Source organism: Pagrus major, chromosome 2, assembly GCF_040436345.1.
Source record: "Pagrus major chromosome 2, Pma_NU_1.0".
NCBI lineage: Eukaryota > Metazoa > Chordata > Actinopteri > Spariformes > Sparidae > Pagrus > Pagrus major.
This window is the reverse complement of record NC_133216.1, coordinates 14,839,476-14,852,770: the sequence shown is the minus strand read 5'-3', so window position 1 is coordinate 14,852,770 and position 13,295 is coordinate 14,839,476. Positions and strand designations below refer to the sequence as shown.

The 13,295-nt window shown below is 39.6% G+C and overlaps 1 protein-coding gene across 1 annotated transcript; it reads right to left on the bottom strand.

The window, feature by feature from the left end:
* Positions 1-4,585: 4,585 nt before the first annotated feature.
* Positions 4,586-12,080, bottom strand: LOC141019825 (potassium channel subfamily K member 13). Its single transcript, XM_073494850.1, has 3 exons — positions 11,744-12,080; positions 4,887-5,497; positions 4,586-4,600 (listed from the first exon to the last, which is right to left on the bottom strand). Exons 1-3 carry the CDS (start codon positions 12,078-12,080, stop codon positions 4,586-4,588), a joined length of 963 nt encoding a protein of 320 aa, XP_073350951.1.
* Between the last annotated feature and the right edge of the window lie 1,215 nt (positions 12,081-13,295).

The window sequence follows — 13,295 nt, the reverse complement described above, 5'->3', positions numbered from 1 at the left end:
TGCAGTCCATAGAGGGTGCACACTAGAGTATTCTGCCTGCCGAGCGGCTAACTCTCAGCTAGCCCTCTGCTAACTTGGATGGGAATACAGTAAAACAATTTAATAGCTCTGCTCTCCTGGACTTTCCAAATGTTATCAGACTGTATTGCTTAAATTTTGGAAGGGTTGTGCTTATAATGTATGCTTTTTGGACCAATGTCCATCACGTGACGTTGTAATGACACGATGTGGCCACAGCGTCAAATTGGCTTCATAGCCCAGCGCGAGAAAACTGTCAGTTACGTTTGTTATTAAATCAGAACTTGGAATCATTTCCTGTAATTCATCAGTGAGCTACACAAGACGTGGAATTGGTTGGCTCGCCCACCCACCAACAATCATTGCTAAAATCGTTATCAATTTTGATGTAATAGTTGTTGCAGCCCTACAGATGGGGCAGCACAGCATCCACACAGATAGTAGAGATGGAGTTAGTAGTGATAGACAGGAGAGAGAGAAAGTTTCCAGGAAGGCAGATGGTCCAGCAGAGAGGTGCCGAATGCTTGAGGTATCAAAGGGTGAGCGGTAATTGGCGCTTAAATGTAAAGGCTTCAACAGAGTCAGACTGATATCTACAGGGAGATTATTCTAGAGAAACGGGCCACAATAGGAAAAAGCCCTGCAGCCAGTTGTCTTCATTTTACCAGCACAGTAATAAAGTCTGAACGAAACAAAGGGGTGAATTAAGGTCTCTGCATCAGCCATGGACAGAAACACCTCATTATAGCTATGCTGTGTAAGTGGAAAAAGATGATCTTGGTGGTTTCTTTAATGTGCTAATTAAAGGAGAGGGAAGGACCAAAAATCACCATGATTGTTTCAAAGTGAAACGTCAAGGAACCACGCAGTTTTCTGTTATTTGATTAAACTGATGTCAATGCCGAGAAGAGGCAATGAACAACATCTGAGTTTGATCAGAGTTTAGGAGCTGGATGTTACATGACATCCAGGATTTCACAGTGTAAACAGACATCCAAATTAATCATTTGAGCATGCTCTTCAGCCTTTACAGACACATACGGCTGAGTATTATCAGCATATCAGTGGGAATTTATTCCGTAAATGCACATAATTTGGCTAGAAGAACAAATCGGTCTGGCAGTTTACATGATCAATAGTGTCAAAAGTCGCAGTAGTAGAAGTACAGAGGGGAACTGAATCAGTAGTACGCAAAATGTTGTTTACCTCTATAGTAAGAGCAGTTTCAGTAGAATGACCCTGAAGGTTGACTGAAAAGTTAAAAAAAAATATTACTGTTAATTATGTGAGCCATAAATTGCTAACACACAACTCTAATACTTTTGAGAAGAATTAAAGGTCAGAGACAAATTTTCAGAGATCCTGGATCACGGTATGGTATCATAATATAAGTTTAACCACAGCAGTGTTAAAGCTAGTGGGAAAGGTGCCAGCTGCATGTGTAAAAAGTTTAGCTGGAATGGGATCCAGGTGAAACGTAGTTGATCTCGAAGCTAAAACCGGTTTACACAATGTCGCAAGAGTGATAGTTTCAACTGGGACTGAGTATATGGATGTTGCTGTACCAATTTTGTAGAAGTAGCTGAAGATTAGAATAATTTTGTATTTAACCTCGCCTACTTTGTTACAGAAAAGTTTAAGAAATCATGTGTGCAGTAGTAATATCCTTTGCCGGTCATGTGTCTGTTTAAGAAATGAACTGAACTTGTTTGGTTTAAGAGTTGTTAACAGACGTTTTCTAATCTTCAACCTTCGTAGAAGCTTTGTACCAGAAAAGTACAAAGAAAAGTTCACAGCAGCCACAGGCCTGGTGTTAGTTAGTTGCTTAGTTATTTAGTCCATAACACAGACTGTGGAATTCATGCCTCTGGATCTAATAAAGGCTTACAAGCACCGACTGAAGACTCACTCTCTCACCTCATGTGTTATCCTCACTTCATGGCCACTTTGAAATGATATAGCCTACAATGTTTGTGTTTATTATTATTATTATTATTATTATTATTATTATTATTATTGTTGTTGTTGTTGTTGTTATAGCCTTTATATTTAAACGAATTTTACAAGCTTCTGCAGATTGTTTTTCTTGAGTGGAAAATAGTATTTAACGGCCAGTTTTCTTTTGTGTAGTGTTGTCCTGTATGAAAATGATCTCTAGTTGAAAAGATATGGGCATATAATCTAAATTGGCAATGTCAGAGCAGTGGCTTGTAATACTGTGCTTTTAAAGGTCCAATTTGTAAGACAGTTGATTGCTGAGTCCCATTCCCAACTAATCAAATACGAATGAAGATCTGATAACCTCTTGCATCAGCAGCAATTTTCTCTTAAAACATGACAACATTGCCTTGATGACAACGTGATTAATGGGCAAAGGGCCTATACATACTTGGCACAAGATGGTTTGATTTCATTTACTTGTACAGGCTCAGGTTTCAGTATACTGGTGCTGCACTTGACTTGTTTTTCATGTGAGTTGCAAAGCACTCCAGCAGAGGGAGACATTGCTCTAGTATTGCCTACTTAACGTTACAGTGACTCAACACTCAGTGGTACATCAGAAATGAGACAGTCAGCGTCTAGGGAAACAAATGCAGTAAAATAGCAAATATCCTGATTACTGCCGGTCCAACCCACTCATTATAAACCACAAATATGAGTCAGCGTTTTGTCTATGTCTCCTGTCCTGGTGTAAGCTACTGATAGAGTGACACAGGATAATAGGCGATAACCGATAATTTCACATTTTTTAATTTTAGAAAAAAAGTTCCTGACCTCTAGTTTATGCACACCTGAGGGTAAGAAAGGCTGAGATGTAGTGAGCAAAGATGGATGATTTAATATTCCACAGCTCTAATGAGATTTGTTGTGTCAAAACTAGTAAAATTTTACCTCATTTTCTCCCTTACTCATCTCAGAACCTTTGTGGAACATGTATTGCAAATTGCAGTCATTCTGTCTTCTTCCTCCTCTTCTTCTCTGTTTATTGCCTAATCGCAAACCAACTTTAAAGGTACATACTGTTGCCTATCTGAGTGTGTTTATGTTGCGCTTGTGAAGTCAGTAAAAGCAATTTGGCTACATATTATCGCCTCTATTTGTGGTCTATAATTTCACCAATACCATCAAACAGGATATGATATAAATTTCCCAATGGCGGGCCGATTATTTGGTGCATCCCTGCTTCTCACCCGTTCCAAGCGGAAACACAATGATGAGAACACCTTGCAGGTTTTCACAGTAATCACTTTAAAGTGTTTCTCTTAAAACCTCAGATTATCAGAAGCAACTCAAAGCCAATATTGTTTCAATTATCAAGGCGCCGCTTGATCTGACGAGGCATACTGTCGCTCTTGTTGCCTGGTGCGGGGGCTGTTTGTTGTAAATTAAAGTAGCACCATTAGACACACTTCAAACATGCACACAATAGTGTTTATATCAAGACCAGAAACCCTGGATATTTACATGACTCACTTCACATACCATTGATCTTGTCTTGAGTGTGGCTTGGCACCAAAACCAGCCATGAAAAACCGGCAAGTCCCTGAGGTTGAAGTTGATGTTGAAATTTAATGGTAGCTCTATCGTCAGCAGTTTGGCTGACTTTCAGTGTTTCAGTGTTTACGCAGCAACAGACTGTGCGGTTTTTTTCCTTTGTTTCCTAACCCAGTGCCACCCTGATGAGTGGCACCTGTTGAATCTGCCGAGACTGATTTATTTTTTTATTTTTTTTAACATTATCATATGAATCATATCTGGGTGGATACCGACTCACCCAGAATTCAGAACTTTTCCCAGTTCAAGTCATGGATTTTCTTTAAAAACTTCATACAAAAACTTTTAAATTAAATTAGTTGAACCTTACAAAATCCTTAAGCTCTTATCTATGAATTTACATGATTTTTTTTCAAGAAAATCCATGACATGTACTGGGAGGCCCAAGGCGAACAATGTGGATTTGCTGCTGTGCTATTGGATAGATGTGACCAGCTGATGAGAACAGCTGATATTTGGCTGGATTGACAGCCCCACACAGTGACAGCAGGAAATTATGAGTGAGCAGGTGTATGAGGAGTGAATGACAGGACGGTATGAGGAATGAATTACAGACCCTGAGCGTGCAAAAGAAAAGTCTTCCTCACTGAACTTGCACTAGAACGTCATATAATCAATAATGATGAATGCAGTGCTCTCAGTAATGGGTTGGTGTTAATAATAATAATAATAATAAACTTTATTTGTATAGCACTTTTCAAAAGCAGTTACCCAAACCCAGCCTCAACATTTCATCACCCTATCAGCAGAGTCATCAAACACAACACCAGTGTCTGCACACCATGACGAGACGATAAATGATCCTTTTAAAGTCTGACCGCCAAAGGCGAGATTAGACTATTACGTATCGTCTGTTGTAATATCTTTAACTCATTAATGTGTCTGAATTTTGTTGTCTGATTTTTGCACGAACACTGTATTACTTACAGGGCCACTTAGGAAACAGGCAGTGTGTTTCTTTGAACTGCGTTTTTATTGCCTGCCTCTTTCAGGATGGTAGTAATTTTTATGGTCATGAGATTGTGCACTTGGCACAAACACAGAGTGGAAACACAGAGCACACTATATGACATCTTGCAGCTCTGCCATCTAAAATAAACAACCTTTTGACCCATTTTGAGGAGATAACTACAGATTACTATCGTATTTTACTTCTGCCAAGAGGGCAGTTGTCTAGCACAGATAACATTCTTTTTGGATGAGTAATATTCCTGTTTCTGTTTTGCAGAGAATAACCCCCTGTCTATGTTTATTTTACACACTGTTTCTACTTGAGCTTTATCACAAAGGCAGCTTTCTTCACAATAACATACAGGTGGCTCAGAGTCAGAGAAAGAGAGTTTGAACAGTGGTCTGAGTCGTAGCCTATAGTGGCAGATGCTGCTATACATCCAGTCCAGTGTCCTCAACATCCAGTTCAGTCCCTGTTTGATGATCACAGAGATGGCGTTAAAGAGGGAGTAAGTGCAGCACACACCCAAGAGCATCAGGAGACAGTTTGCAACCTGGTAGGCCCAGGTGTCCTCATGGTGCTCTCTCTGGCCACTGACAAAGTCCCCGAAACCCACTGTGCTGAATGCCACAAAGCAGAAGTAGAGCGACTCCAGGAAAGTCCAGCCCTCCATGGCTGAATAGAGGGAGGCAGCCCCACATGCAACCAGCAGGACCGCAACAAAAACGATGAGTGTGACTTGGTACACAGATGGTTTCCATTCTTCTTTTGCGTCACCTTCGCTGGCTCTTCCCTCATGTTCACCACATCCAGTTCTCCTTCCGTGGCACCGGAACATCAAGAGGCTCATTAAGGTTATGATTCTCTCCAAGAAGAGATTGAAGAAGAGAATGGTAGCCGAGCAGCCCAGCAACCCATAGAAGACAAGCAAGACCTTCCCGGTCACAGTGGATGGGGCCGTCACTCCAAATCCTGCGAGAAACACAAGGTTAAAGATCACATCCGTGATTACACACACTATCGTAACATCAGTCATTGCACAGAGGATTTTAGAGTTAATTTGTTTAACGCTTAGCCCACATGGGTCTGTGTATATCCTTGCGAGTTAACCACAAGTCCATTGATTCCTATAGACCAAATGCACATGGCAGCCATTTTCCTCTGCAGTGGGAAGCTCAAATGCTGGGATAATGTTATGCTGCTGTTTTTCCAGGTTGCAAGTCGTATAAACGTAGGGAATCTGACAAAAAATCTATATAATTTCACCACTTTTCGGTTTCAGTTGATATGCAACTGAAAAAACGATGGATATAAAAAAAAAATCTGGAGGGACATCGGGCCATATTTCAAGGTAAAGCAACATAATTGATAACCCATTCGATAAAGTCAGCAAACAACCACTTCCTAGCTTTCATTTCCATTTGACTACATCCTGTGCGAGGGGACGCCAGGCATTTGTTTGTGGTAGGCTTCGTATTTACTTAAAAACATAATTATACCATGTAACCGAAGAGCGCATAGAGAACGTTGCTAAATAGGAAATGCATTGCGTTCTCATAGAACCCAGAATCCATCATTTTTTCAGTTGCTGATCAATCAGGAAGTGGTAAAATTATATTTATTTGTCAGATTCCCTACGTTTATACGACTTGCGACCTGAAAAACAGCAGCATAACATTATCCCAGCATTTGTGCTTCCCACTGCAAAGGAAAATGGCTGCCATGTGCGTATGGTCTATAGGATTCAATGGACTTGTGGTTAACTCGCATATGCATTTGTGGGATGGCAGAGATTTGGCACATTTTTCATGGGTGCAACCCACATACTCAGCTCTGCTACTCATCCCATAAATGCATGTTCCTTACAAATGTGGCACCATTTAAAAGAGAAATAAACAGGCTTTCCAACGGTATAAGATTTATTGCCAAGAAGCATTGTTACAACAAAGAAATAATCTACCAAACACAAATTTCCTTACTTTTTTTGCTATGTTTATATTATTCTGTATTTTCTGGTCAATGATAAATGGTGAAGATGAAGAACAGTCAAACTTGGAACAGATGTGGAGTCACAGGAAAGCCAAGTGGAAATGAGATTGTGAGACCATGTGTTTCTCAAATGTTTTGTGTCACAGCATTGGGAAATTCTTCTACAAAGTAGCGTAGGTTGTGGCTTCCCTCCTTCCCTCCTTCCCTTGGTTTATTTTGGATGAGTTAATGACCAGATTGGATTAAAATACGCACGGTCCCAGCAGATGGAAATCTGTTAATGTTGATGACCTCATCCTTGCTGTACAGCAGGCCATCCGTTATTCACAGTTAACTGACTGTTCAGTTACTTTTTCAGTTCTCACACTTACATTCACACTCATAAATAAAAAGACTCATGCGCATTTCCTAGGTCAAGTGCTTACATGTATTGTACCACCCATCCTCTGCTATCTTCCTGCACACCCACTTGCACCTTTTTCACATGTACAAAGGAAGTAAGTTGAAATATATCCCGGATGAGATTAATGACTTCCTTAATGACGTTCATGAGGTCAGTTCTGTGTCATTCCCGTGACAGCTCATGTTACTGTCTGTGGCAGGGGCCAGGATCATTTAAGTACACACACTAAACAGCCCACACAGTGTTACATGTGCTCTCTTCCAGCTTGATGTATAATAAAATATTATATAATATAATAAGCCTGGAATAAATGTCAGAAATCCATTTATTGCTGTCACTCGCAGCAGACTATCACGGTGCCCAGAGGATGAATGCTAATTAGTGTGTTGATACTCCGAACCCTGATAATCTGAATTTTAATTTAGTTGACATTTAGTGCTTTTGGAAAGAATTTCTATTGAACAGATAATCAGAAAACTTGATACAAACACATATGTGCTTCTTGGGATAAACTGGAATGGCATCAAAGATCCCAAAACTTTTCATGTGGCTCAAGAGAGTCAAAATTTATCACCAATTTCTGACAATCCGATCAGTTATCTTTGTGTTAAAGCCAATTAGTCTTTTGTGGCTCCAGAGGAACCTGGACGCTGCTCTTCCCATTCATTTAGTGTTGTTTTAATTAAATTGGGTTTTTTTTTGTCTTGGCTAATAATATGCTGAATTCATGTTAATGTGTATTTTCAGAATCAATAAACATTTTTGAGAAACATATAAACTTTCGAAATATTATCAAACAATAATTTGCAATCTAAATCAACTTTGAGGAACCCCTAGGCATCATGGACCTCCTGTTGAAGACCCAGAGATTAAACATTTCACATTATAGTCATATTAGCTGTACTATAAGGAAATAATCTTACAAATTTCATGAGAAATATCTCATCACATACTCAAAGGACTGGCACAAACTCTCTTGTCCGTACAGTGGATGAATCCTTCATCCTCTTCTTTTAATTTAGTTGACATTTTGTGCTTTTGGAAGGAATTGGAGGAGTTTACAGGCCTTGGGGAGAACTACAGCATAAGTTGTACTACTTAATCCCAAAAAGACAAAATACATGTTATTCACAAGACTGTCACTTTCCTTGCTTATAAATAGTAGTATCTACATTGAATGGGACTCCTATTGAAAGGGTTTCCAACTACAAATATCTGGGCATCTGGATAGATGATAAGCTGTCTTTTAAAATTCATATCTTCGCACTAACTAAAAAACTAAAGAGTAAATTATCATTTTTTTATCATAACAGAGCTTGTTTTACTTTAGATTGGAGAAAACAACTTGTTCAGGCCACTTTTTTACCTGCTCTAGATCATGGGGATGTGATTTACATGCATGCTGCTCTCTCAACATTAAAGCCCCTTGATGCAGTGCATCATTCTGCACTCCGTTTTATTACAGGTGATGGGTTTAGAGCTCATCACTGTGTTCTTGATGACAAAGTTGGATGGCCATCTTTATCTGTAAGGAGGGAACAGCACTGCAGGGTTTTTATCTACAAGGCCTTGCTGCATGTTTTACCTGTCTATATTACCAGTCGAATCTCATTCAGAACTTGTAACTTGCACACTCGTTCACAAGAAACCTTGATTTTAAACATTACCAATGTAAGGACCGAATTGGGGAAGACTGCTTTTCAGGTCTATGCCCCTCAGAAGTGGAATGACTTACAGCGTGTTCTTGAACTAGATCGTCTTATTTCTCTAGATAGTTTTATAAGCCTATTGTTCAATGTTCTGCAGTCTGAATGTAACTGAATTATAATCATATTGTGTGTTTTTTTTCATGTGTTTTGTAATCAGGGCGTCATTGGAAAAGAGAGCTTGCTCTCAATTGACCTTCCCTGAATAAATAAAGGATTAAATCAATCAATCAATGTGTGAAAAAGTAGAACAAAGGCTTTTGTGGCTCCGGAGGACCAGGAGCTGCTCTTCCCATTCATTAAGATGCAGGCCTGGTCTTCTTAGCCCAAAATAAGTGCCCGAAGCATTGCAAAGATGGCTGCCATGTGGCAGGACTTGCCTATCAGAACTTTGATATCACCTAATGCTATAGTAATGGATGTCTATCATGTTTTATTATAAGTGCTGGTTGACATGACACATTGTAAACTGTCATATAGGCCAAAAAAGTCTGCAGACTTGTTGCAGATGAAGAAAGCCTTTCTGAAAGAGTTATTACTCCGAAGCTGGGAACCAGAAACCGGGCGCAATCCAGCTTGACTTCATTGACTTGCGGTGAGACTCTCCTAACTTTGCTTTCCCACACCAGCACCTGATTTGGTTTTAATTAAAGCCAAGTACAGCCTGCTGCAGAGTCAGTCTTGTTTTAGTTACCAAAGTCTTTAAGAGTTTTAATCAAGTGCTACAGTAGTAAATAACTAATAAAATAAAATGTTAGGTAATTTGTGATGATAATTCACACTCATTACACATACCTTCTTTTATAGTATTGGTAGATGCTAAAATAATATATTGCTTGCTACATTAAAGCGAACACAGCACCATGGAGATCTGGTCTGGATGTGTCATCTTCTTTTGTTGCTGCATGTCCCATGAGTAAAGACATATGTTTTGAATGGAAGGAAGGAAAGGCAGCTCTTTAATGACTTAACAAATGTTGGAGCCATCATTAGTCATATGAAATGTCAAATGTTTGATGTTAGGAAACGATAAAGTTCATCAGGAAGTCTCTCTTGATTATATAAATCCCAGGTGTGTAGTTACATCATGAAATGATAACAGTCAGTAAATACGGAAGTTGCTGTAAAAAGGAAATTGATCTAGGCTCAGTGCTGTGTCCCAGAGTTTCCACAGTGACAGAGTTTCTAAAGATAGTGGGTATGATAGGGAGGCTGTAAATTGATTCTGAGTCATGAAGCTTATCTTGGAGACTTGTTTACCCTCTATAGGCTCTCGTGTAATATTGAATTTGATGGACTGTTGTATAGTTGAAAACATTTCTCTCTTGAACTTTCTCAAATCAATATGGCTTCATATGTCCTTTCTAATTAGGATCATATGATTAGTTAAATTGTGCATTGTGTGTGTGTGTGTGTGTGTGTGTGTGTGTGTGTGTGTGTGTGTGTGTGTATTGATGGACATGCTGAATTGGCCTCTGTTTCATCTTTTTTATCTGGCACAACACTCGGCTGCAGCAGAGTGATACAGCCCTCACTGGGTAATGAGTGTCGCAGGAATGAGTCCTAAAACACAGAAATAAGTTAGCATTTGTGCACTTCTGTATCCACCTCGAAGTCGAAGTGGGGTAATATGGTACAATACAATTTTATTGTCAGTTTACACTGAAATTCATTTTTCATCCTCAGGCACCTCCGCTCAAAAAGTTTACACACAAATTGGACACACAGTTACACATATGACACATATTATCCTCAGATCCAGATCTTGTTTTGCACACTGATTTTGGTTTAGCAGCTAGATAGACTGACGTTTAAAAGAATTGTTTTGGCCTATTGGCCTATTGGAGGTTAAATGCCTGAAATAAGGTCTGTGGTTAACACAAGCTCAAGAGATTTACATGTTTTGTTCTACGATATAAAATATGTCAGTAAATACCCCCTGTTTGAATTATAAAGTGTTTGTCTCTCAAAAGAAAGTGGTTCCTAACAAGTAGCTTAGTGAGACTACAGAGGTTGTCGGGGACATTACACGTATGTCATCAAACCAAACATGGTGACTTTTAAGTTGCAGATCAGGTCAATTTTTTTATAGTCAAGTTTGTATAGTATAGTGTAAGATGCTTAGCAGTGATGATGTCATAGTCATGCAACCGCACTGTAGTTTGTTTATAGCCTAACGTTAGCTTTTTACTTCTGGAAATTACATTTGAGTTTCTAAAATCGTAAAAGCGGTGTTTATTTGTTCTTTTTCATAAAACGTATCACACATTCGTGCTTGCCACAAATCTTACTTTCTGGAATAATCTGAAATTCACTTTAAAGATCCCATAGGGTTTTTTGTCAAGGGAACCAGGCCGATGCTAACATCCAGGTTAGCCTATAAAAATATGTCATCCCTGCAGCACTCTACAGGAAATTTCTTACATAATTTGTCAAAACTAGTGTACTTATCAGAAAATTAAGTTAACTTGACAAAGTTATAATTAAGAAAATGAATCTGCTAAGCTGCATATGAACGAGGTGTGATTTAAAGCTGCTACCAGGAGCTTTAATTTTTTGTTGATTCTGGCGGCACCTGTGGAGAAAAGCGATATGGAAGCAAGTGAAAGAAACAGCAATGTATTTCAAAAACTATTTTTCTTTTTTAAGCACAGCTGTTTGCAGGATGCATGGTAATGAGGTAACACATATCTGTGGCTATGTGAAGATAAATAACTACACTATGATGATGGTGAAACAAAACATTATTTCAGTCCTGTAACTTACTGCCGGACTACAGAGCAGCTTCTTTCCTCAGGCTGTGATAACTTCAAATCATCCTCAGCACTTCACTTTAAAAAGCAATGACAGGCAATAAGAATAACTATATAGAAATAGCCAGTCTTCTTGCTGATAGTCTTGTCTGCTTATGTAGGTAATATAGAGGCATCAGTATTAAATTAAAACTGGTTTACAACCAGTTAAAAACTCCTTGCAGTACATTTAAAGAACACAACCCTTAAATAACCATGGTTCTGTGCAGGACAGCTATTTTACAGCTGTTACTTTGTGATGTGTAGATAAATCAGCATATGCTACAGTTTCCACAGTATTCCCAGTATACTATTCTTCTTGACTCACCAATGGTGGAGACTACAGTTCCCACAAAGTAGAAAGCACCTGGTATGTCCCAGAGGGCTCTGCCTGGTTCTGTCCGGATGCCTGCCGTCCTAGCCTCCTCATAGTGGAGCAACAGAGTTTTCAGGTCTTCACAACTAATGTTATGCTCCTGACTGAAGTCCCTCAGCCTCTTTTCCCAAAGCTGGTGGGCCTGTAGCTCCGCCGGTCGCTCCAAGGAAGAAAATATGGCAGCACCAGCCAGCATGTAAAAAGCAATGAGCACAAAGAGCAGGTAGAAACGAGCAGTATCCCGGCTGGGGATGAGGGATGGGCAGCAGCAGGAGAAATCTGTCTTCATTGTCACCTGTAAAGGTGGTAAATGGATTTTTCTTCTTTGTGTGCTGTAATACAAAATGTGATACCATCACTATATAGGTGCAACAGGAAAGACCATTGTTAGTCCAGTTCGCTCTTCTCCCTGTCTGTTTATATCTAGTTTGTCTATGCAATTCAATGAAATTCACACTACTTACAAAACAACAATTTCTTCATCCGAAAGTGTGCAGGTAACTGTGGCCTTTGGGTCCGCAGGTGGCTTTAACAGTGGCTTTAATGATCTGTGTATGGTTACCGCTTATCACCAACTCAATAATCCATCTTTACTCTTCTTTTATGAGCCACAAACTTACACAAACATATGCACTCCTGCTCTCCACTCTTTTTTCTGTCAGCAAAAGCAGTCCAAGATAAAACAGACTATTTGTGCATCTACTGCCTGTTTGTTTAAGAGATACTGATCTTAATGCTTTAAGGGCCACTCTTACTTTAACCACAGAGGCAAGTTATTTAGTTACACTTTCTAATACAGTTAAGAATGATTCAGAATTTACCTTAAAATAAATGAAGCACTGAGTAATCCCTGTGTAACTCCCACACAGTTTGTCCATAATTATCTGTCAAATGACTCACTGAGCACTTTCATCATGGGTCTTTGCTGATGAAATCTGAACCAGATGCTATCTCATTTAACGTTTCATCATTTACAATGTCGTTCCTGATTCATTTCTTATCTACTCACATTTTTTTGTACTGTACTGCAAGGTGTTACCTGCATACATTAAGAATGTGTTTATTTGCACCCTAGAGGGTACTTTAACAGTACTTGTTAACGATGTCCTGCATGACATGGTAAATAAGTTTGTGTTTGTCTACCTGGATGACATTCTTATTTTTTCCCGGTCCTTTGAAGAACATGTCCAGCAGGTAAGACTGGTTCTACAGAGGCTCCTGGAAAATAGACTATATGTTAAGGCAGAGAAATGTGAATTTCACATGTCATCTGTGCAGTTCCTGTGTGGGGAGACCATCTTGCCTTCATTGTGTGTGGTTGGAGCTGCCAGGTGGGAGATCGAAAGGTTGGTCCAGGAGGCCCGAGAGGACCATCCGGACCTTGAAGGCTGTCCACCCAACTGGCTGTTTGTGCCTCCGCCTGCCAGGTCTCCGGTACTCCAGTGGGGACAAGCCTCCAAGGTAGCTTGCCACCCTGGTTTCCACCACACCCTAGCCCTCTTGC